The 23,198-nt window shown below is 61.4% G+C and overlaps 2 protein-coding genes across 3 annotated transcripts in view; one reads left to right on the forward strand and one right to left on the reverse strand.

Annotated features, from left to right (window-relative positions):
• Window positions 1–233: 233 nt before the first annotated feature.
• Window positions 234–3,983, forward strand: LOC123017308 (secreted frizzled-related protein 2-like). The gene is made up of 3 exons (XM_044418583.1): window positions 234–726; window positions 3,006–3,083; window positions 3,215–3,983. The coding sequence occupies exons 1-3, from the start codon at window positions 234–236 to the stop codon at window positions 3,520–3,522; spliced, it is 879 nt and encodes a 292-aa protein (XP_044274518.1). The 3' UTR covers window positions 3,523–3,983.
• Window positions 3,984–5,409: 1,426 nt separating this feature from the next.
• The window catches only part of ERCC6 (ERCC excision repair 6, chromatin remodeling factor), a 33,749-nt gene continuing 15,960 nt past the window's right edge, over window positions 5,410–23,198 (reverse strand). Inside the window, exons 9-22 of one of the 2 annotated variants that reach the window (XM_044418582.1) lie at window positions 22,706–22,876; window positions 22,338–22,514; window positions 21,097–21,213; window positions 18,666–18,761; window positions 18,034–18,252; window positions 17,423–17,533; window positions 15,504–15,623; window positions 13,891–13,985; window positions 12,401–12,546; window positions 11,637–12,308; window positions 10,100–10,292; window positions 9,198–9,276; window positions 6,885–7,637; window positions 5,410–6,360 (exon numbers count right to left, since the gene is read on the reverse strand). In XM_044418582.1, coding sequence (XP_044274517.1) covers window positions 7,209–7,637; window positions 9,198–9,276; window positions 10,100–10,292; window positions 11,637–12,308; window positions 12,401–12,546; window positions 13,891–13,985; window positions 15,504–15,623; window positions 17,423–17,533; window positions 18,034–18,252; window positions 18,666–18,761; window positions 21,097–21,213; window positions 22,338–22,514; window positions 22,706–22,876 — 2,625 coding nt within the window. In that variant the 3' untranslated portion in view covers window positions 5,410–6,360; window positions 6,885–7,208. The remainder of the gene's footprint in view (window positions 6,361–6,884; window positions 7,638–9,197; window positions 9,277–10,099; window positions 10,293–11,636; window positions 12,309–12,400; window positions 12,547–13,890; window positions 13,986–15,503; window positions 15,624–17,422; window positions 17,534–18,033; window positions 18,253–18,665; window positions 18,762–21,096; window positions 21,214–22,337; window positions 22,515–22,705; window positions 22,877–23,198) is intronic. The other variant, XM_044418581.1, reaches the window with a different exon arrangement.

Consider the following 23,198-nt stretch of genomic DNA (forward strand, 5'->3'; position numbering starts at 1 on the left):
GCCCCCCGCCAGGAAGGCAGCGCGGGGGGCGGCCGCGCGTGCGACCTGCGGGGGCCGGTTTCGGGGCCAGCTCGGCGCCGCGGCAGGGGGGGGCGCGCTGCCCGGGCCCGGGCTGCGCTCGGGGTGCTCCGGCCGTGCCCCCCGCCTTCTCCAGGGTGGACTTAGCCCCAGGGGCTGCGGGCGCTTCCGCAGGGCGCGCTTTCCCCGCCACGTGTCTCCTCCCGCAGGCCCTCATGGATGCCCGGGCCCCCCTCGCTCTGCTGCTCGCCGCCTGGAGCGCCGCTGCCGCCGCCGCCGCTTTCCCGCACCGCCTGGTCCAGCCGAGTGCCCGGCGCAGCGCCTGCAAGCCCGTGCCCAGCAGCATGGCCCTGTGCCACGGCGTGGGCTACAGCGAGATGCGCCTGCCCAACCTGCTGGGCCACGACACCGTCAAGGAGGCCTTGCAGCAGGCAGCCTCCTGGGTGCCGCTGCTGAGCAAGCAGTGCCACCGCGACACCAAGAGGTTCCTCTGCAGCCTCTTTGCCCCCGTCTGCATCGGCGAGCTGGACGCGCCCGTGTTCCCCTGCCGGACCCTCTGCGAGGCCGTCCGGGAGGGCTGCGCCCCCGTCATGGCCGCCTTCGGCTTCCCCTGGCCGGACATGCTGAACTGCAGCCGCTTCCCCGCAGGGAACGAGCTCTGCGTCCCACCCGTCGGCCCGGACGACGGGCCGCAGGTCCCCGGAGGAGGTGAGTGGGCGAGTGGCAGGGACGGTGCCTGCAGGAGGCCGGGTGCAAGCAGCCGCGGAGCCTCCCCCCACGGAGACGGGGCAGGGAGGGAGCCACGGGCCGGGCTGGCTTCCTCTGTGGCTTCCTCGTGGCACATGTGCGCCCCGCCAGCTGCTCCGGGGCTGAGCACATCCGCCAGGGAAGCAAAGGACTTTGCTTTGCGGAATCCAGCTTCCCGGAAGCCCTGCTGTCCCGAGGAAAAAGACACTTTGCTTCCCGCCTCTGCGAAGGTGACTGAGACGTGTGAGTCAGCGCCGGCGCCTGGCCGATGGGCTTAGCCTAAGAAAACAAGCGAGCAGGCGAGCAAACAGGAGGACTGAGGAGGGCAGGCGCAGGGGCGGATCCCCGCTGGGCCAGCGGGCCTTGTGCAACGCTAGTCCAAGCAGAGGGCGGGCACGGGTGCTGCCCCTGAGGTGCAGCTGCGGTCAGGCCCCGCTCTGCGCCGCACCCCAAGCCGCCTCCCGGGGCCTCGGGGCCTGGCAGCTGCACCGATCCTGCTGGGGCGCTCTCTGCAAGGGCCGTCTGCACCCGCTTCGCCGGGACGCCCGAGCCTCCGCAGCTGCACGCTTAGAATTGGGCGGCACTGAACGCGGCACGGCCCGTTCCAGAGTCGGGGCGCCAGCTGCTGCCATAGGTCTCCGCGTGCAGCAGAGCTGCCCCGCTTCCTGGCCAGCGTCCCCAGACCGGGGCCATCCCTCACCGGGACACCCGGCCCTGCGGAGCGCATGGTTCTCATGGCACGCCCAGCGCCCGGAAGCACCGACGGCTCCTCAGGGAGGGGGAGGCACGGCGTGGGGCTGCTGGCCTCCCCCCCCCCGTGGCTTTGCTCCCAGCAGAGGGCCAGCGGGGAGTGGACACCTGGGGGGAGGTGCACGGGGCCCACGGGGCCCGAGGAGACGGCGTGCCCAGCACCGCGTGTTCGTGGCGAGACTGGACCTGCTCGGCAGCCGGCGTGGCGGGTGGGGGGAGCAGCGGCCCAAACGGAGGGCCACGGGAAACGCCCAGGGGCGGCTCTGCTCGTCCGTTGTTTAGACTGGCCTTCCCAAACCCTGTGCCCTCCGGTGTCAATGCCCAGTGTTCCCAGTCAGCGAGGGAACGATGGGAGTTGTAGTCCAATACATCCAGGTTGCGGAAGGCTGATGGCAAGCGTCCCAGGCCACGCTGCAAGCTCGGGGTGGCCCAGGCCACTCAGCGGTGACCAGAGACCCCGCCTGCCCCCGGCTCCCCTCACCGGGGGGGACATGCCCTGCTTCCCCCTGCCCCCGGACCCAGCCAGTCCCCAGCGCAGGGCGGCGAGGCGGCAGAACTGCGGCGAGTGGCCGCCCAGCGAGGCCAGAGAGCAGCGCCAGGCGCAGAGGCTGCCCGGGGGCACGTCGTGGGGCGACCTTCCCGCCGAGCTCTCCGGCTTCTCGCAGCCTGAGCTGGGGGCGCTGCCAGCATTAAGAGGTGGGAGTCAGCGGCCGTCGTGGCCCAGAAGAGCCCCTCCTGGCGCTGTGCCCCCACCCAGCCCCAGAGTAGTCGGCCACCATCAAGCTTGCTGGTGCAGCTTGGGTGGCACGGGGCGGGTTGGCCGGAATTCCAGAGCGATTTACTGGCAGGTCACCACGGACAGGTCAGAGAAATTAAAGCCCCGAGATTCAAAATGATAGAATGTAATAGAACATGGTTATCGTTCCATGTATATCCCACCGTCCGTCCATCCTCCCCCCTGCATAGAACCAAGGCAGCTTATATGGTTCCCCTCTCCATTTCACCCCAGAACAACCATCTTGCGAGGAAGGATAGGCTGAGCGGCTGTGACTGACCCAGTATCATCGCCTTAGCTTTGGGCTGAGCCAGGCCCAGAACCCAGGCAGGCGCCAGCAGCCCTGTAAAGATCTAAAGCAGTCATGCATCTAAAGGCACCCCCAAAGGGCAAAATGCCCCCCAGGAAAGTCAGACACTCTGCTCCTGGAGGCGGGAAGACCACCATGAGCGCACCGGCTGAGTCTCCAGAGAGGGCCTACACACCTGGGGGAGGTTCCTTCCCACAAGAGCCCCCTGCCTAAGTAGCCCCATTTGCTGCAGGTACCCAGAGAAGGGCAGGGGAGGCGGCCCCCAGTGGCCTGGCCCCGAGCTGCTTTGGGCATTAAAAGCATTTGCACCAGCCTGGGAACGGCTGAGGAGCTGGCGCAGTTCACGAGCCGCCGTGTCCCGCTGTGGCGTTTCCTCGGCAGCCTGTTCCAATCTTTGTCCCACAGGTGTGGTGTGCGCAGCTTGCCGTGACACCGGCCATGCCGAGAAGGAATTCCTGGAGAGGGTCTGCAGCCAGGGTTTTGGTGAGTCTCCTGTCCCGCCCTGCCCCGATGCCGGTGGGAGTGGCGCTTGGGTCGGGGGCTCTCTGGAGGCTGGAGCAGGCGCAGCTGCGAAGCTCTGACCGTCCACCTGCTCTTCTTTCCCCACCCCAAAGCTTTAAAGATGAGCATTAAATCTTTGTCCGGCCTGGAAGGGGGCCTGAAAGTGGCTCCAGAGATGCGGAGCCGCACGCTGTACAGGCACGACGGCTGGTCGGAAGAGGAGCTGCAGAAGCCGGTCCTGTGGCTGCCTGACGGAGAGGCCTGCTCATGCCCGGCGCTGGCTGGGCCCCCCGGCACCGTGGTCCTTGCCATGGGGCACCGGGTCGCTGGCCAGCTGGTCCTCTCCTGGGTGAGGCGGTGGCAGCGGGGGGAGAAGGAGCTGAAGAAGTTCTCCAGGGCCGTGCGGAAGCTGCAGTGCTAGAGGAGTGCCCGTCCGCGCACCCTCCCCGTGCGCACACCGGAGCCGGACGAGGGCGGCCCCACCTTCCTGGCTGCCAGCCTTCCATAGCGGGGCCGCATCGCTCCCTTGAGGTGCCTTTCTGATCCAAGCGTCCCGTTAGTGGCCCTCATCGTATTCTGCTCCTCTTCCTATTGAAGTTCCTCTCCCATTTCATGGCCTCGTGTGCCTTCAGGGCTTCCTGCTTGCATCCGCCGGACAGTTTTGGGCTGTGCTCCGTCTCCAGTGGCTCGGCCTCCTGCTCCGCGAGTCTTGGGGCGGTTCTGTGCCGGCAAAATGAGGCCCCGCCTGGAAGTTCTGTGGCTGGCACATGCCGCCCCCCCCCCCCAGCTCCACTCCATGCGCACAGTTTTGAACACACAGATGCTGCTTCTCTGTATATACACACAGGGCTTTTTTTGTCATAGATCGCACCAGAGCAGCGTTCCGGCACCTTTTTTGACGGATTTTCCCAAGTGATTGCGAATCACCCTGTTGGGCATAGCAGGTCGGTGGCAGAAATTGTTAAAATAGTGCCTGCGGGCGATGGTGAGGGTGCCGCTCGGCTTGGGATTGGTCGTGTGGCTGCGCGCTGAGTGCTTCCTGCCGGCGGCGACCATTGTGTAAAAGTGTGACCCCAAGACCCAAGTTTCGGCACCTTTTGGGTTTTTTTTACAAAAAAAAGCACTGTATGCACAGCCATAGCTAATCATTCAAGATGCCTTGAGGGGGTTCCCTAAGGAGAAAAGCTGGGATAAAAACCAAATAAATAAAAGGACTTTATCGTGTGGGCACTGGGCATTCCTGTTTCGTGGTTACTTGTTTGTGACTGCCACGTGAAGTTGCGTGAACAGCCCGTGAATAATTTCCCAGAGATTAGTTCAGCTCTTACGTGAGCCGGTCCGTCCAAGCCACTGGGCTCTTGCTGTCGCATAACCCGAGCGTGCCTCGCGCAGTCGGTTCTGCCAGCCGCACGGAGCAGGGAACCGTCGGCGGAGAGACGTGAGGTGGCGGGAGGCTGAGAGACACCACGGAAGTACAGGAGGGCTGCTTCTCGGCGTGGGCAAGCGGGACAGATCCTCGCCTTGCTCATGTACCGGCGCTGTCCGCACCACTTGGCGCCACCTGGCCGACGTCCTCTGGCTTCGGGAGATGGCAACGGTCCGGAAGTTTGGGATGGGCTTCCTAGAAAAGCCCGTCTGGAGCCATTGCTACTTCCATTTTGGTGCCAGGTGAGACTGCCCTCTTCTGCAAGTACTTTGAGACCTGATTGGAGCACCGGATTGCCAGAGCGCCCTCCGCTCCCAGCAGTTCCCCGCTTCCTTTGGATTGAACTGCTGGCCTGTTTTTTTAAGGCGGTTAGCCACTTAGCCCCGTCAGGCTATTCAGCAGCCTGCAGATTTAAAAATAAAGTTTGGGAGGTATTTCCACAGCAAGAGAGGTGGCGAATGGCATTTGTAAAGCTGGTGCCTGACAGACGGGAGGACCCTGGAGGAAGAAAGGGGAAGCCCGGGGGGGAAGCTCCCTCAGACGCAGACCGCGTGCTTCGGAATGGGGTGGAAGCTGGAACCCCGGCTGCCCTCCGCCGTCAGCCATGCACCTGACCCGGAAATGGCAGGACCAGCCAAGTCCTGGAGCCCCCTCCCACTCTGCTTTTCAGATCGAGGTTGCTGGATGAGGTTTACTGTCTAGTAAATTAGAATAAAATCTCGGCCCCCCATTGGTCACCCACACCCTTTGTCATAAATGGCAGGAGGTTCTAGGAAAGTTTCAATTGGAAGATAGCGAGCCAGCGAGAGCGGCTTCAGGTGCAGCCCAGAGATGGGCTCCCACGTTGTGCAGTCTAGTTACTAGTAATAAAACACTGGTTGGTTCCGATTCTTCTCTGCTTAGTAAACAGGTATCTGCATTTACTGAATGGGGTCAAAACAAAACCGAAGCGCTCGGTGCACCTTGAAATGAAGGCAGGGCTGCCGTGAGGGAGGTGTCTGGCCCCCCATCGGGGGCGCAGTCTGCAGGAGCGCGGGCTCGGCCCCGTCAGCGCAGCGCCTTTCCGGCAGGATCCAAGGGCAAGGCCAGAGTCCAAGTCAAGCCACGTCTTCTTGCGCGCCAGTCCGGAAACGATGCCCAGGGCACCTTGCTCAGAAGCCGCTCTGCCCAGCCCAGCGCGGCCAGAGGACTCCCTGAGGCCGCCTTATCCCCAGCGCACAAAGCTGCCGCTCGGTCAAAGATGAGGCTGCCCACGGGACGCCCGCGACAGGCGGCTTTAATGTTGGCGGAGCCCTAACACGCGGGCAGGGCTCTGCCCCGCCATGAACACGGCCCCTTCCGACCGGACGGCAGCTCCGTCCGGGCAAGCAACCACGCCGCCCCTCCACCCAGCACGCCTCCTGGCCGGCCCTCCTGCGCACCTCACACGAGGGCCGAGTGCCACAGAAGCTCCCTCGGCGCTCGGCCCGGGAAGCTCCGCACAGCATCTCCCCCACCCTGAGCGAGGTCTGGAGTCGTCGTGGGGCTTCCCGCCAGTCCCTCGGGCTTGAAAATGGCTCCGCGGGTTTGCCTTGTCCTGCTCTCTCAGACACTGCCGTCTGTTCAGCCGCGCCTGGGCTCCAATCCTAGACCTGGTGTCTGGAAAGAGGCTTCGCTGCCGGTTTTCTTTTTGGACTGGGCTGCCTGTTTCCCGTCTGTCTGAATTTCCACGGAATGCTTGACAATTTCACCCAGGATAGGAAGCACCAAAGATAACAGGAGTCAAAAGAGCCCCTGCCGACATTAATGGAATGACCAAACTCTGTGAAATTCATTGCAAGGGAAATGTCATCCCTAGAGAAAGAAATGAAGAGTTACGTGGGGGTTTTAAGAAACAGGCTTCTGTGAACGGCCAGGAGCATCGGTGGGTGTCTGGACAAGCCCTTCCACCCACCCCTTCCCCTCCCCCCCCACAGCCCGCACAGCTTCCATGCTGCGTGGGGTGAACAGGCCCCCTCTGCCGCACGCAGAAATCTGGCAAGCTGCCCCGCGGAATTCCTCCTCCCCGCCGACCAACAGGGGAGGCGCTGGCGGAAAGGAGGTTGCGTGCAGCCGTGCCGGCCAGCCACGCAGCTGCGGAAGGGGGCCGGGGAAGGGGACCCCAGGCAGGGGAACTGGCGGGCGCCAGGCCGGAGGCGACCGCTCTGCAAGCACGGCGCGAGGCCCCGCCAACCTGCTCCACCCCAGGCGACACCCCAAAGGAGGCTGCCGGTTCCAGGGCCCCGACCGGCCCGCTCCCGCCGGGATCGCTCCCCCGCGTCACACGCCTGACCGCCAGGCAGCTCTGCAAGCACGGGCTCTGCGTGGGAAGCGTTCACCTGGCGAGCGCCTCTCGGGGCCGTCGCTTGCCCGCCTTTACGTGCCAGTAGGCACGCAAACCCGCCGCTCACGCAGCCTGGCTCGGCGGCCCGGCCCAGCACGCTCCCTTTGGATGCCAGTCACTGTGAAGTTCCATTCTTTCTCTCCAGAGCAGCACCGCCAGTTCCTACTGCCGCATCGTGAGGTAGATGGCACTTCATCGCGTGAGTCACGGCCAAGGGGCACTGCGATATTCACGTGTGCATGCAGGATAATTTAAAGAGAGGGTTAGAAGCACCTGGACCTGGAAGAAGGGGTGCAAGCAGCACCCCCCAGCAGAGCCGTCAGGAGAACTCCGGCTTCAGGTTCCAGAGTCCCTCCCCATTTGACTGCCTGTGGAAAGTGCAGAGGTTTCTCAGGAGCTCCCGGAAGACACAGGACTGTTGCACTGTCAGCTTCGACTCGAACTCGTGCAGGATTTCCTGCGTGCTGGCCCGACCGGGCACATGGGCCTGGAAGGCCAGAAAGTTTCGGATATCCACCAGCAGCTCGTCATGCGCCGTGGCCGCTGGAGGAGCGCCCCCTGGCCCCGGGGGGGCTTCCTCCCCCGTTCTCTGGGGCATAATGAGGTGATTTCTCTCCCGCATCCTAGCCAGCAAGGACGAGGAGCTCAGCATGCTGGAGGACGACGACTCGCCGGCTTCCACTTTCCCCTCAAGGTGAGCAGCGGAAGCATTTTTCTTGCTGTTCTCTTCTCCCCCACCCTCGTCCTCCTGCAGAGAGAAATGGAAAAGCTGTGAGTGACAGGCACCCGGGGAAGCAGAGGGCGAGGCTGCCATGAGCCCCAAAGCACCCGCGAAGTCACAACTCATCTGAGCGCCCAGTGGGAAGGAAGGGCCTCATCCTGGCCTCACCGCTCGCGCCACACGTTGGACCCCTCCAAGATCCGGAAGGACGCGCTCAGGAGGGCTTTGCCAAGGTGCCAGCTGCTCCGCTGCAGCGTGACCCGCCCAGGCACTGGCGACCGACGCTCTGCGAGAACGTTCGGGGCAGCGCTTGCCCACTTCTGGTGCCCGCGGTGGTTGCCACACACGGCTGCTTCATGCAGGCACTGCACAACTCGGCCCGCGGGGGGCCGAGCGATGCCGTGAGCGCGGCCCTTTCCGGCTCAGCAGCCCTTCTCAGGATGACCTCACTGGTACGGATGCCCCCAATTTCTCTCTTGGTCCCCCCCCCCCACAAGCCCCTGCGAAGACTCAAGCGCTGAACTCCAGCTCTACTGCTGCAGAACTGGTTCTGGACCCCCCCGCCCCCACCCTCTCCCTCTCTCTCTGTTAGGCAGGAAGCTCCCCCTCTTTATAACTATAGAGCATGTTCGGGATGCAGCAGGAATATTTGTCCTCAGGACACGCTCGGGTTAAAAGCTCATGCTTGCTCTGCATTTTTCTGATGAATAAGCATTCCTTTGTGAGTGCGGTGTGTGCTTGTGTGAATGCAAAACCAGGGCTTGTTCTCTGGCTGCGCGCATTGAACCCCGAGCCCCTCGGGGCAACCTGGAGGGCAGCTGCCACCTTGTGGGTGCCGCTCCCCCAGATTCCCTGGCCTAACAAGGGCCGTCCAGAGAAGACGCCCGAGGCGAGGCAGAGCGATGGCGCAGGGGGCTGCGGCCCTCCAGCTGCCGGATGCGGGGCGGCCTCTGACTTCGGGCGACGGCCCGATCGTGTCCTCGATACCTTTCAGATATCCAGTGCCAGTTGCTGGGATCTGCAGAAGGCCGCGTTTCTTGGAAACGGACGCAAAACCCGTTTTCTTAGAGCACGCGACAGCACTGGGTGCAGACCGGCCGTCCACACGGTGCCGCACTGGCACAGCTCGCGGTCGCTGCCACTGTTGCCGCGAGGCGGCCGCGCCATCAGGCTGCTCCCGCTTACGGCCACCCCCCGAATGAAGCCCCCAAACGCCCCACCCAGCCCCTGCTTTCCAGGCTGCGGCCCCCTGGGGCAGTTGTGTGGCTACGCTGCCTCTTGGAAACATCCCCGGCTCTCCCTTTCGAGAATCTGGCAGCCTCAGTGCCGGATGCAGAGACGCGCAACAAGCCAGACTTTTCTGCGCTTCTGCTGTGCCTCATCCGGCGCGGGACGGCCCTTCCGCCGACCTGCCAGGCCCCGCGAGGTGGGGCCCCTGCTGCGGAGCAACCTTGCCGGCGGCCGGGACCTTCCCTGAACTACCATGCCCGAACGGGTGAGAAGGATGGGGCGGCCGTAATTTGGACCCCCCCCCGCCCCCACCCGCAGGCCTCCATTCACGCCAGCCGCAATACGCTCCTGCTTCACCTTGCATTTCTTCCCTGGGGCGGGAGACGGAGAAGAGGGCGTCACCAAGCGCGGGTTCCTCTTCTGGCCGAACCTGCTTCTGAAAGTAGAGGCCATCACTCAAGCGGGTGCCCCCCACCCAGCGGAAGGGCTGCCCCAGGGCGGCCCCCACCCGTTCACACATGCAGGCCCTCCCGCTCCATCGCCGTCCTCCCCCTTCCTGCCCCACTGTGGCAAGCAGGCTGCAGGCGGCCCCCGTCTGCCCAGGCGGCCCCCTCCCTTCTGACCAGGGCCCGGGCAGAGGGCGGGCCTTTGGGGGGCTTAACTGTCTCCCCAGCAGACCGCATGGCGCCCCTAGGAACGCAGCCCACTCGTGCCACGGGGCCCTTGCTGCCAACGCTGCATGTCCAGGCGGGGGGTGGGGTTAGGGCTTCCGTGGCCCCGGCTCGCCCAGCAGCCCCAAGCCCAGGGCGAGCGCGAGTGTGAGGGCTGGGAGGGGGGAGTGCAGCCAGGCGCAGGCCGTTCCCGGACAGCAGAGGCCCCTGCGGCCAAGTGGGTTGGGGCACAGCCGAACGGCGGGCCTGGCTGTGCCTCTCCGCCACCTGGGAAAGGGCCACGGGGAGCCCCCACTGCACGGGGGCACGGGGACAGAGGGGTGGCATTCCTGTCTCTGCCCCGAGTTTCAGGACTGGCTGCAGATCAGAGAACAAAGAGCCGAGAAACACCGAGCGCTTTTCGTTTTCTCCTGTGGCAGCCCAGGCTGTGCCAAGACACGCGGCCTGGCCCGGCCCCGTGCCATTCTGTGGGGAGCTGCCGGGGCTCAGGCGGGGGAGCCCCGCAGGCCGCTGCCGCCCGGCTGGCCACCCGCCTCACCGAGCCCGGCCTTCTAGAGATGTGCCAGGTGGCAGACGCGGTCGGCTTACTTTCCTCTCGCAGGCCGGCCAGCGGCGCCCGTCCAGGCGGGGGCAGCCGAAGCGGCTCCCCAGTACTGCCGCCGAGAGACCCTGAGGGCCCCGAGGGCGTCCTGAGCCACGCGACTCGCTTCCGCTTCCACGAGCACGTAATCGGGGCTGGAGGCATCCATGATTGCGTCGTGTTCCATCGCGCTGTGTATTCCTGGGCAGGGGGAGAGCGAGGAGGAGTGGGCTTGCCGAGGCCGGAGCGGTGGCCGCAGTGCAGCCGGAGCCCAGCCACTCCCTGCGATGCAGGCAACCGTTCCCGTCAGAGCAGAGTGGGGGGAGCCCTTCCAGCGGCTCAGCGGCTCGCACGGGGCCCGTGCAGGGCGGAGCGCGAGCAGGAGACCGGCCACAGGAGGGCCTACGGAGAGCCCGGCCGGCCCGGGAGCGTGGGGGACCCCCGGCTACATGGCCGCTGGGTGTCGTGACGAAGCCTGCCGGAGGGACAGGCCTCCCCCAAAGCGGGGGACCAAGGAGCTGTCGGAAGGAGAGATGGCCATCGGCGGCCCGCCTGGGCCCCCGCACCGCTTCCCAGCCGCCTGGCCGACGGCAGAGGGTTGCAGCTTCGGCTCGAGCCGAGAGTCCCTCCGGCAGGCCTTGTGGTCCGCTCTGCTCGGTCACGTCGTCTGCCTCGCGCATGGCCTCTGACGCTCCCTGGGTGGATCTCAACCAATTTCAGATCCAGCACAGCAGCTTCGAACTACAGCATGAATCGAACCGAGGAGCGACGCGAGGCCAAAGAGCAGAGAAGTGCTGCGAGGGGGAAGCCGTGGGGTGAGGCGTGGGGCGGGCTGACGCGAGGCGGAGAGAGGGGGCAGCTGGACAGCTGTGGAAAGGTGGCGGGCAGGCCGAGCGGCGGCTGGTTCTCACTGGGGAGCAGAGCCGGCGTCTTGCCCAGACGGACCGGTTAGCCAGAGGGGTGCGCCTCCGTATCGCAAGACATTCCAGGCTGCTGGACCCAGGATCGGTCCGAGGCTGCGTTGGAGGGAGAGGGGCGAAGGGGCGCTGTCATTCGTCCCATTCAGCGCAGGGGGCTGAAAGGGGGATTCTTTGTGCAACCTCATACAGTTCCTTCCCAGGTCAGCTGTTCTGTGTGATCAAAAAGCCCCCCCGCCCCAACCAACGGGGAGCGATCCAGCGTGACCTGGCGCGCATTAACAGACGTTTTCCGTGAGGAAGCACGTCTGCTTTCGAATGAGAGAACTGCATCGTAGGGAGATAAAAACGAGGTTTCGGCAAGGATGGGTAAGACCCCGGTCCAGGTTCCTTGCCAGACCAGTGCTGACCTACGGCGCCCGATTAAGGGAAACTGGCAGTCCGGGCCGTGTGCACAGGCACGCGCTCACACACGAGCTGTTCACCTCCCCCAAATGCTCCGAACGAATGATGCAGCGTAAGGCGACGGCCGCATATTCTGGAACCCCCCCCCCCCCCGTTGTTGCCCACTGGAATGCCTTTTCTGGCCCTGGGCATGCTTTTGCAGAATGACCCTCAAGAGTTTTACCTGATTTTTTGAAAAGCTTCTCCAAAACATAGTCATCAGTTTTCTTTGACTCTTTCTGTTCCTCCTCCTCCTCCTGGTCTTGCTTCCGGTACTTTCTCTGCTTCACCAGGTGAGGAATGCGCTCGCCCTCGAACTTGGCATCTCGGACACGCTTGGGCTTCCTCGGCCTGCCCTCGGGGCGCCTGGCTCCCACAGCGTGCCTGCCGTTGCCGTCTGCTCGCACATCGCCCCCCTGCCCCTCGAAGGGGCCACTCTTCTTCTCCGCCAGGCTATCCTGCCCGCCAGCACCTACACGAGACTCCCCTCTGGGTGCGGCGTGCGGCAAACCCGCATCCGCAGGGCCCCGCTCGTCCTCGGGCGGCGCTCCAGGCGGCGCTCCCTCTGCTGGCCCCAGCGGCCTCTCCTCCACTCTAGCGAAGGACTCTGCCTCAGCCGGAGCGTCGTGTTCTGGGAGACCAGGCAAGGATGCTTCTGTGCTTCCCGGGATGCCTCCACTGGGTTCTGCGGGGGCAGTTGCTGGCACAGCGCCTGGGTGCGCTGAGGGGCAGCCTGGCAGCTTGGCGCCGGCGGGCGAGGGACGCTCTGCCGGGTGGCGTCTTCCAGCAGCACCAGAGAAGCCTGGAGCCTTCCGCTTCGACCGAGGCTTCGGCTGAGGAACATCAGAGCCGGTGCCTGCAAGGGAGCGCACAGGCAGGCGTCAGCCGTCCCGTCCCGTCCCGTCCCCCGTTTTGCGGTGGACATTCCAGCGCCGTCACTGGACGTACCTGCGAAGATGGCGCTGGTTTCGGTCCCCTGCATGTTGTCCGGGCTGCTCAAAGTGAAGAGTTCATACAGATCGTTGGATTTGAAGAAGCGCCTCTGCTTTGGATCTTTCAGCACTCTGTTTGTTAGAAATTGTTTGAAGATTTGTCTGGAAAAATAATGTTTTGGGGTAAGACAGCTGCAGGTCTCTGCCCAAAGCACCAAATATGAAACTCCAGAACAAGAAGATTATATGACCTTTATCTTGGAGAACCATTATACAGGAAACAAAACTGTAGTTTCGCACATGTGCTCTGATGTACTTGGGTTAATGCTGAACAAGCCACCAATTGCTACCCATTTAATACTGCATTTAAACCTCCCACAACAAACTACAAGAAATACCCTTTGAAAAGCTGTTTATGGCCAGCAGAGTAGCAGGCAGCTGGAAGCTGCATTTTGTTTTACCAAAAAAGCCAACGTCCCTATTAAAGACGAGGAATTAAAATGCTAAATAACAGGGAAAAATGGCAGAGAAGTCCAAATGGGCACACCATAACGAAGGCGGCTCAGTGTCTGAAGGGAAGAAATGGGAAGACTGAAAGGGGGGAAAGAGGAGAGCCAGGCGTGCCATCGAATTCCCTCCCGCTTCCCCTCCCAGAAACAGGGCCAGCCCTCTGGCGCCCCCAGCCCCAACGCCCCGGGCAGGGCGCCTGCCCGTGCATCCTCCCAGCCACCCTTCCGGGGAAGCGGGGGACCTCGCCAGGCGCTGCAGGCACGCGAAGGGCAGGGCAGGGGTGTGCCAGTCAAGAAAGGCTCGCTGGCCGAGGTCTGTTCAATGCCCAGGTGGAGACGACCCGGGATCCCAAAGTTCCATCGCTGGCGGAGGGTGCAAAAGACTCTGCTTGGAAAAGCCCTTTGGCCCCACGCGTTTGCGAAGGGCTTTCCCCGTCTGCGCAAGCCGCGCGCTGGCCCCACCTGAAACGGCCGCGTCATTGAGACAAGACGCCGGGACACGCGTCTCGCGCCGCGGCTGGTTCCGGCTCTGTCTCTGCGCTGGCCGTGCGGCTGCCGGGGGCACTGGGGGACCCCCTCCCCAACTCTGTGCCCGCTGGAGCAGACACGCGAGGCCCAGGCCACCGAAGCTGCCCCTGCGCACGGCCAGCGTGAGGGCCGCCCATCCCAGCGCCTGCTCCCCTCAGGGAGCGCCCTTCCCCACCTCCCACAGGGCCGGGGCTACTCTACCAGCCCTGAAGCAAACACCCAGTGCACCCAGTCCCACATGCTGCAGGGTGAGCGAGAAGAGGGGGAGGCCGTGTGTCCCTGGGCCACCGTGGGTCCGATCCATCCTCTTCCCAGGTGTAAGCAACGGTCTTGCCGCACCCCCTGCCCACCCCCGGTGCCCGAACAGAGAAGGGGGAGCACGAGCTACTGGACTCGCCGCTGAGGGAGAGAAGCGCTGCACCCGACCCAGCGCCAGGGGGTGCAGACGCAGGGACCGGGGCTCGCGGACCTGTGGTAGATCTTTTCTTCAATGGTGCCCGCGGTGAGGAGCCGGTACACCGTCACCTCTCTCGTCTGGCCGATTCTCCACGCACGCTCTCGAGCCTGGAACACAGAGGCGTGCCTTGCAGACGGCATTTTCAGACACGAAACGGGGGTGGAGGAGCTGCTCCTTCCTCCCCCTCCCCCTCCCCCGCTTCCACATTTATTTAGGAGCCCCTTTTGTCCCTTTGTGGGGAGTCCAAGGCAGCTCCCACAGCTCCGTGTTATCCTCACAACGAGCACCCCATGAGGAGCCAGGGAGCAGCTGGCCCTGTGCGCCCCAGAGGCGGGTGGGGACCGGATCCCCAGGCTGGCAGTTCAGCATGCTGGCCGCCTCCCCCCCGGGTGCCCGCAGGCGTCTTCCAGCAAGGCCCGCAGCCTCGGGAGCACCGGGAGCCAGCATGGCATGGCGGCTTGTGTGCGGGACTCGGCAGTGGGCGCTGGAGGTCCCGCCGGGCCTGGGGCTGGCCGCCCGCTCTCAGCCTGTCCTGCCGGACGGGACGGTGGCTGTGCGAACCGCCCCAGGCTCCCTGCGAGCGGCGGAAAGGCAGGATACGACGGCGCCAGCAGGTAAGCCGAGACAACGTGCGAGACCCTGCCGTGGAAACCTCTGCACCGGCGTCTTCGGAGAGCGGGCGTGGAGCCCCGCTGAAGGCTGGGTTCGCCTTTCATGCGTGCCCGCAATGCCACGTCCTCACTGGGGATGACTGCCGGGCGCCCCCCCTTATTTATTTATTTATTTATTTATTTAAATTTTTTGTGTGCCGCCCCCATTGCTACACAGCCTCAGGACGGCTCACAACACAAATAAATAAACCAATATAATTACAAATTACAATTAAAATTAAAACTTGGAAACACACTGGCTGCATAATTATAACTATAAATATTAAAGATTATTAAAATACTGTTTGAATAAAAAGGTCTTGGCCTGGCGCCGAAAAGCAAATAACGACAGCGCCAGGCGGACCTCTCTGGGGAGCGCATTCCACAGATGGGGTGCCACCGCAGAGAAGGCCCTCCTCCAGGTACTGTGCCTCCTGATCTCTCTTACGGAAGGCTTCCAGAGGAGAGCCCCTGCTGCCGATCTCAAGGGGCGGGAGGGCAAATATGGCCACAGGCGTTCCTTCAAGCATCCGGGTCCCAAGCCATTAAGGGCTTTACAGGTAATTATTCCTGGGCCTCCCGCAGCCTCGGGGGCTGGTTCCCAGTGTTTAAACAGTGCAGTGGCTGGAAATGCCAGGGACAGAGGGATTTCCCTCACATAGGCAGGGAGCGCTCCTTGGCAAATGGAAACAAAAAACTGGAGACCAGTAAAATCATGGCGCCCATATCAGGCCCCCAAGTGCATTAGCCCTTTGCTGCAATGCTTCTGATGTCCCGTGCAGCTCGGCCCTAAACAAGCGACCTTTTATGCCAGGGAAGCCCTTCCAAGCGAGCCCAGCACCCTGAAGGCGGCAGGGTGGAACTACTCCCGTCTCCAAATCCTTCCCTGCTACATAAACTTAAGATACTGTGACCCAGGGAAGATGGCCGGATGGAGCCACTGGTCCGGGCAGGGCTCCCACCCGTGAAACCTGCCTGGGTGTCGGTAGTGGGATTCCAGTCGGGGTCGTAGATGATCACTCGGTTGGCTCCGGTCAGGTTAACCCCAAGCCCGCCGACTCGGGTTGTAAGCAGAAACACAAATATGGATTTGTCCTGGAAAGACAGACGGCACGGGGCACTTTCAGGAAAAGTCCAGTACGTCTCACGTGAGGTCTTCCCCGACCACGAATATGCCAAGCATGCATGGTGCTGGTCGGGAGGGCACCGTCCTCAGGTGAGTAGCCAAAAACGAACTCTGTTGAACCGCGGGGCTGACTTCTGAGTCAGCAAGTCCAGGATTCGCATGGAAGGAAGACGACTGCTGAAGCTCATCCAGGTCTGATAATAAACTGAACGATCCGTACGCAGCAAGCGCAACGCGTCATCACTGCATGGGCCTTAGGAAAACAAGGGGGAACGTGCCATGCTCCAGCGCCCAGGATGAGGATAAGCTGCTCAGAAAGGCTGAGCCACAGGGAAATTACGTCTGGGTGTGCAGGCAAAACACGGGGAACACATAAAGGAACGAGGAACAGAATCCACCACCTGAACCGCTGTAGGGAAGCAGCGGCAGGAAAGGGGTGCAGAGAAAACGCTTTTGCTGTTGTCCATCCGTCAGAGCCAGGATGACATAGAAGCACTTCCGCAATTAGGAATGTTGAACTGATTTGCTGGCATGCGTTGTGGCGAGGCAGAAAACCCCCACCTGTGTTCCCCAGGTAGCCCTCTCCCAGCAGCACCACGGCAAGTGACCAGGAGCCGCTCTCTGGAAGCCTCTGGGCCCAGCTGCAAAGGTCTGTGGAGCCGAGTCGTGCGAGGTGCGGCTGCCAGGGACACCGTGACGAAGGGCAGAGCCGTCCAGCAGCCAGCGGCTCACGCCGCCCGTGCCTCCGCAGCAGGAGCAGCTCTGGGACACAGGGCCTCTGGGCCGCCAGAAAGCGCCGCCCCTTCCCAAAGCCAGGCCAGTCTCTCTAAGGGAAGCTTGTCCGCCTGCCCTGCGCTGGAAGCTGCTCAGCAGACGAGCAGCCCGGCGTGCCTCTTTCGCTTGTGGTGCCATGTGCAATGGAACACCAGACTTAAGTCCTACCAGTCTGAATGTTCAAGAACAGGAGGCATAAGCAAGCCGGCTTCCAGGCGGGGTCCTCCTAGCTCTGGCTCTGCAAACAAGAAGGCGTTCCGCAGATACGCCGTTCTTTCTTTCCCAACAGATTATCTGAGATAAGGGGGGGAAATGGAAGGAGCCCTGGAAAAATAGAGGAGGCTCATGAGCAACGACCCCCTCCAGACCTCCTGGAAAACTCTCCAAAATGCCTGCCTTGGCAGAAAGCAGCTTGGCTCTCCCTGGTCACCTTCCTCCACGGAGTGGGGGCCCCCCAGCAGGAATCTTCACTCTCCCCCAGCGAATGGACACAGAGGAGATCGCTCAGCCTGGCCCCCCCCTCAGGGGAGGAGCCACGGGAGGTGCCTCCCTCCCACCTCACCGGGTCCGCTCCAAGCGCTCACTTTCCTCTTCCCTCTCCACTCCCTTTTCCTCTTGTATCAGGTCTGTTAAATTACGATCTCCCATGGCAGGGGCTGTTACACTGTTTTAATCTCTACAGAGCATTTACAACATTTTAGATACCTGAGAAGTGAACAACAAGAAGTGAAGAGTGTCATCTGACCTGGACCTGCGTTTTGTTATTTTGGGTAAAACTCCTCCCCACCTCAAGAACGCTCGTTCAACATAAACGTGGAAGCTGAGCCGAGGAAACCTTGGCGTTTGCTCCCAAATATCTAGAGAGTGCCCCCTTGTTTTCATCCCATGCCGAATTCATGCTCTGGCGGGGACCGGCCGGCCTTTCCTCACACGCGTCCATCCACACCGCTCCAGCAAGGATCAGGAGCCACCTGCCCGGCCAGGCGCGCCTCACCTCGTTGTACCTGGCGATCAGCGGCTGCCTCGAGGCGACGGTTGTGGCGCCGTCCATTCTGAGGTAGGAGTAGCCCCTCTGCTGCAGAAACGCTTCCAGGATATGCAGCATCTGCAGCGGCGACAGCAAAGGGGTCTGGTGGACGGGGCGCCTGCGTGGCAACAGCGAGATCGAGGCACTGCGGGACTGCCCGGCTCGCTGGCAGCTCTTTTCAAGAACCGCGGCCTCCGGCCTGCTTTAAATGCTATGCAACGCGCTTGGAAAGCAGCCAAGCCCTCCTGCCGCTGTCCTTCTCCCAAGCATCCGGCGGGAAATGCTCCCGATCGGCATGCTTCTGCGGCCCCAAAATGTTCCCCCAGCACACTGCCAGAGACTGGAAATAGGCTACCCGCGTCCACCCAAAGGTGGCATCACTGCTCACTGGAATGAAGGAATGTTTTCCTCAAGTAGTGACTTGATTAAAAATGGGGGGGGGGGCAGGAACGGCAGCTTCCCCAGTTAAAACACAGCATTCTTTGCTGGTTCGGCAAAGCCGTCCCTCGCTTAGCACAACAGGCTGTGGTCGGCTCTACACAGGCATCCTGCCAGCAAGACATCTTGCCTGCGCTTACCTGCCTAGACTGAGAAAAAAGGAGAACCCGGTGCCCCTGCCTGTGCCAAATTTTCAGCAGAGACTCGACAACGATCATCTTCCCAGAACGTTTCCAGAACCCGAAGCGCTCCTCTTCACTTAGTTCCTCATCAGACACGCCCTTCAAGATCTTGGGGCCCCCCGTGAAGATGTCCGGGTGGTTGCAGATCTTCCTCAGGGCTATCAGACCAGAGAAAACCTGTGCGGAGGAGAGCCGAGCGCCTTCATTCTCAAAATGCCCCCCTCTCCTGCCCAGTAAACTAGCCGACGTACCAAAAGGAAAGCCCCTCGTTCCGGGGCGTGCGCACGTGTGCGCTGCAGGCCAGCCGTCGGCCTCGTGACTTCCTGCGCTGAGGCGCTGCCGGCACAACTCACTGAGCCTCGCTGCACAGCCCTCGCAGAAATGTTTCCCTACCGAGTTCAAAAGCAAAACTCCACCCATGTGAGGGGCGTCTACCCACAGCCCCTTCCTCACGCAGGGGCTGACGACCGAACCCGGAGCTCCGACCTGCCTCTGCACAGGCGAGCCGGAGTTCCGGGTTCAGTCGTCGAGCAGCCCAGCCACGCCGCCTCCCTGGTCCGGCCAGCGGCTTTCGCTCCTTCTGCACTGACCTGCATGTCTCCGTTGAGAATCTGATAGACTTCCTTGGAATCGATAAAGCTTTTGTAAACTTCGTGCTGCTCAGCTGTCAGTCGGCAGAACAGGACCTGGAAGGGACATGGACGACACACAGCAGTCACGAACACAGGCAGGCACCTTCCGAGGGATCTCAGGCACAGCAGCAAAACCGAGCACCTTCTCACAGAGGCACATGGCGTGACCCCAAGACCAGCCTCTGCAGCAGAGGACCAGAGAATGCCGACGAGAAGCGTTTTTCAAAAGGGATCCAGGGGATTTGGGGAAATTACAGGACAACCGGCTTAACATCAGTTCCAGGCAAAATGGAGGAAAGACTCATGACAACCAGCACCAACAAGCCTATAAAGCAGGGTCCTCAAACTTTCACCAGGGGGCCAGTGGAAAGGTGCCAGTGCTGGGCGCGGGCCGGAGAGGCGGTGCCGGCAGGACGCGTGGGCAAGGCGTGGGCAGGCGCGGGTGAAGGGAGGCGAAGTGAGGTGGGGCGGGCGGCCGATGCAGCAGCTTGCTCACGTGGAGGCTGTTTTCTCCTAGCGAGTCCAAAATGAGCTCCTCGCAAGCAAGCCGCTGCCTCCCTGCACGGGCGGGGGGGGGGCGAGGTGGGCAGTGGTGGGCACGTGCAGCGTGTGGGCGCATGCGCAGCGCATTGAAAACTTCTGAGGCAGGCCAGATCCGGCCCCCAGCCTGTAGTTTGAGGACCCCTGAAATAAAGGGACAAGCCCTGCGGGAAGAGACTCAACGTGGCTTCTGTACAGGTTAACCCACATCTCACTGATCTACGTTCAACCAATACTTTCGGTGGTTGTGTATGAACTGGATCAGGGATCTAACCCTGGGTTATTGTGGGAGCCTGATGCAGTGTGGAAGTGGCGGGCAGCCGGGGGGGCAACCTGCTCCCTCCTGGCGATTTTGCAAGCGAGCTGGGTCTGTACATATTCCGAACTGAGCTCTGCTGGAAAAGATGAGTGATACACGCTTTAAATACACCGTTTTCAAGAATTACAAAGAAATGGCAACAAAACACAAAGAGCAGATAGGTCTGCACGCTGCATGCCAGGCCTGAAAAAGAGCTTGCAATGCAGTTATTTTGCACTGAAAGGCGGATGGTTCAAAAGAGGAAGCGTTACTCTTCAAACCTTGGAGGATTACCTGTTTAAAGCTGTTTAGAAATGCCTCCTGAGACAGCAACATCTGGAAGTCTGCGCCCAGGGCCCAAGTGGCGAATAGGGGATCCCCACTTTAAATTCCTCCTTCAGCACCTCTGCCAGGAGTCTGGAAACGCCCACTGCCCTTCCCAAAATGCATGCGCTTTATGTCTCCGACTGGACTATGAAGATGTTTCGGAGAATTATTGCCAGCATTACAGCGGTTCTCATCCCGCTGCCCCCTGCCTAAGCACCCGCAGACCGCTAGCCGTTCCTGGCCATGCCATCTGGCCAGCGCTGGCTCCTTGCCAGGTTTTCATAGGATCACAGAATAGGAGGGTGGGGAGGGGCGGGAAGGCCCCCCAGTCATGGCAGGACACAGTTACCCCCTCCCACGGAGGTGGCCGCCCAGACGCTTTCTGGATGCCTCCAGCAAGGGGGAGCCCACTACTTCCCCAGCTAAGAGGTCCCACTCTCATGCTGCTCAGAAAGTGAGGGAATTCTTCCTGGCCTCTAGTCCAAATCTGGTCCCTTTTAACAAGTCTGTTCTTCCGTGTCCTGCATTCTGGAATGAACAAGAGACCTTGCCTCTGAGCCACTTAAGAGTGCTCTCCTATCTCCCCCGAGTCTTCTCTCCTTGAGACTAAACATGCCCAGTCCTTCCAGTCTGAGCTGTGTCTCCAGCCCCGGGATCATCCTTATTGCTCTCCCCTGGACCCTTTCTAGCTTTCCTGCACCTTTCCTAAACTGAGGTGCCCAGAACTGGACACCGGGTGAGGCCTGGCCGGTGCGGAGCAGAGGGGGCTGGTCCTTCACGTGTTCTGGAGGGGCTGCTCCTGCTGATGCAGCACACAATAGCGTTTGCCCTTCTGAAGCTGCACCGCACTGCTGGCACATGTTTAGCTGGTGATCTGCAACAACCCCGAGATCCGCCTCCTGTGCAGTATCGTTGAGCCAAACGTTCCCCATTTTCTAGTGCTACATTTGGTTTCTTGTTCCTAAGGGGAGCACTTGGCATGCAGCTGAAATCTTTCTTTCTGTAACTTAAAACTGGACTTCCTACTGCTGTGCCAAGACTTCATGAAATCACGTGGCTTCACATGCCATGAGGAAGCAAGACCAAACCCAGCTTGAGTGAGCTGTGCCTCCTTTTTCTCCGAGGGTGGGTGCACAAGAGGCCCCTCCCAGAGGAGGATGTGCAAGCCACTTTCTCAGAGGCAGAGGCTTTTCAGTGGGATTGGCATCCATGCTCGAGCCGTACCTGTTCGTTTTTATCGGGCAGCGAGAGGCTCATCTTGACATCACCCTTCATCCTCCGCAGCAAATATGGGTTGATGGTGTCACGTAAAATACATGCGCACTTGTATGCCGTTTTTACCTTTTCAAGAAGCAAGAAAGAATTTATTCTGGATTAGAAAGCAGTAACGTTTTCTCAGCAGATAAAGAAGCCTGCAAGCAATTTACGGCCATGGGTCTGGGTAAAAAGACCGAGCAAGACAAAAGCAGCCACAACTTCATTTTGAGGAGGACTCAGAAAATGGGGTGGAGGCTTTTTGGGGCGTGGAACACACTTCACGGAGCAGCCAGCACCTGCTACACGCGGCGGGCCCTGATGACAGGCAGGGCTCAAGAGAGAGCGGCGCAGAGATGCGTGGGCCACCCCACAGCGAATGGAGGCCGCCTGCAGCTCTGCCTCCCTCCGCAGCAGCAGCCGCCGCCGAGAGAAGGCCCTCTGGACGCGCCCCGGCCGGGCTCCAGGGTGCTGCCCGCGGGAGCGCAGCCGGAGCTCAGGGCTTGGCCGGCCGAGGCCTCCCGGGCCTGCACCTGCAGAACCGCACCTTTCCGCACCGTGTGGGCACAGCTAAAGAGCAACGCTGAGGAATGCGGGAACACTTGCCACCCCGGCCGAAACGACTCGGCCTGGGTTCACACGACACAGCAAGCCGCGGTTACAAGCCATGGTGCCTTGTCCTGTCAGGAGAAACTAGCCATAGAAATGAACGGGCCTTGAGCCACAACTATCCCAAGCCCCATTCGATTCAATGGGCCTGGCCCAAGTGGAATTTTCTCCAGCACAGAGCACAACTCGTCCGCGTGAGCCGTCTTAAAGCGGCAGCCTCCTTCAGGACGATCATTCACCACGCATTTTACAAACACCTGGAGGAATCTGCCTGGTCTCAAATGGGGGGGGGGGCACCTCCCTGAGGTCAGGAGCTGGGCCCCCGCCCTTATTATTTCATTTCCCCGGCTCCAGCCACGCTGCGAACCACCAAGGCTCCTAATGGCTCCACCCAGGGGCCCTTCGGGCAGAAAAACAGCCTCCAGCTGCCAGCGTGGCTGGCCGGTCCTGGCGACGGGGGGATGCGGGGTGCTGCAGGCGCGCAGGACGCGGGCGAAGGCCTCCGATGCGTGGTCTCCCATCTACAGTGCGTTCCGCGACCATGAGCGCGAGAACCAAGCTTTGCCCACATCGCAACCACGAAGCCCCATGCTTTTCTTTACCTGGACTGGGGAGGCATTGGCATACCCTCCCATGGTGATCGGAACAGAGAATTGCTCCATAAAGACGGGCAGTGTGCCCAGTTTTCCCGGAAATACAAAATCGAAGAGGGACCACAGTTCCTTCAGGTTGTTCTGCATGGGCGACCCGGACAGGATGATCCGATGCGGCGTGCAGAACTGCGACAGGAAACAAGCGACATCTTCAGGTTAGGATGCAATGCAGGGAAAATTCTACTGAGTCGTCGGCTGAACTGCCCGTGGTGCAACTTAACTGGAACGGCACAGCTAAAGCATGAAGTGCTGAACTTCATTTAGCTCAAAAGTCAGGGTGGGGCTCACAGGAAGCCCTGAGGGATTCAGACGCACACCTGTTTACAAGCGAGTGTAACCGCAGCGTTCGGATTCCGGATTTTGTGTCCCTCATCCAGGATCACGTAATGCCAGTTATAGCTGCACATGTTCTCTTGCAGCAAGCGAACGTACGAGTAGGAGGTTATCACAATGCCGCTGCAGGCGACCATCTCCCGAATCAGCTTCACCTGCGAAGGACGACACATTGCCCATTATTAGAATGGCGAGGGGTCGAGCGACGGATGCACACTGTGGTGTGCGAAATGCTCCTGCCATAAAGCTCCGAGCCACGAGTTACCACGCGGCCCCAAAATCATCCCAGGACACCTCGTCCTTCTAAACCTAACCCTAGCCTGGGGCACCCCCTAACCCTAACATAGGGCTAAGGTTCCATTGAAAAGAGGGCGATTTTGAAAAAGCCTTCCTTGAGTAGCTTTTTTTGCACAGCTCAACATTTCTGCCCATTCTAAGCACATTCCAACCCTCAAAATCATGCCAGGACACCTCGTT

Source organism: Varanus komodoensis, unplaced genomic scaffold (assembly GCF_004798865.1).
Source record: "Varanus komodoensis strain SLA01 unplaced genomic scaffold, ASM479886v1 scaffold91, whole genome shotgun sequence".
In the NCBI taxonomy this organism is placed as follows: domain Eukaryota; kingdom Metazoa; phylum Chordata; class Lepidosauria; order Squamata; family Varanidae; genus Varanus; species Varanus komodoensis.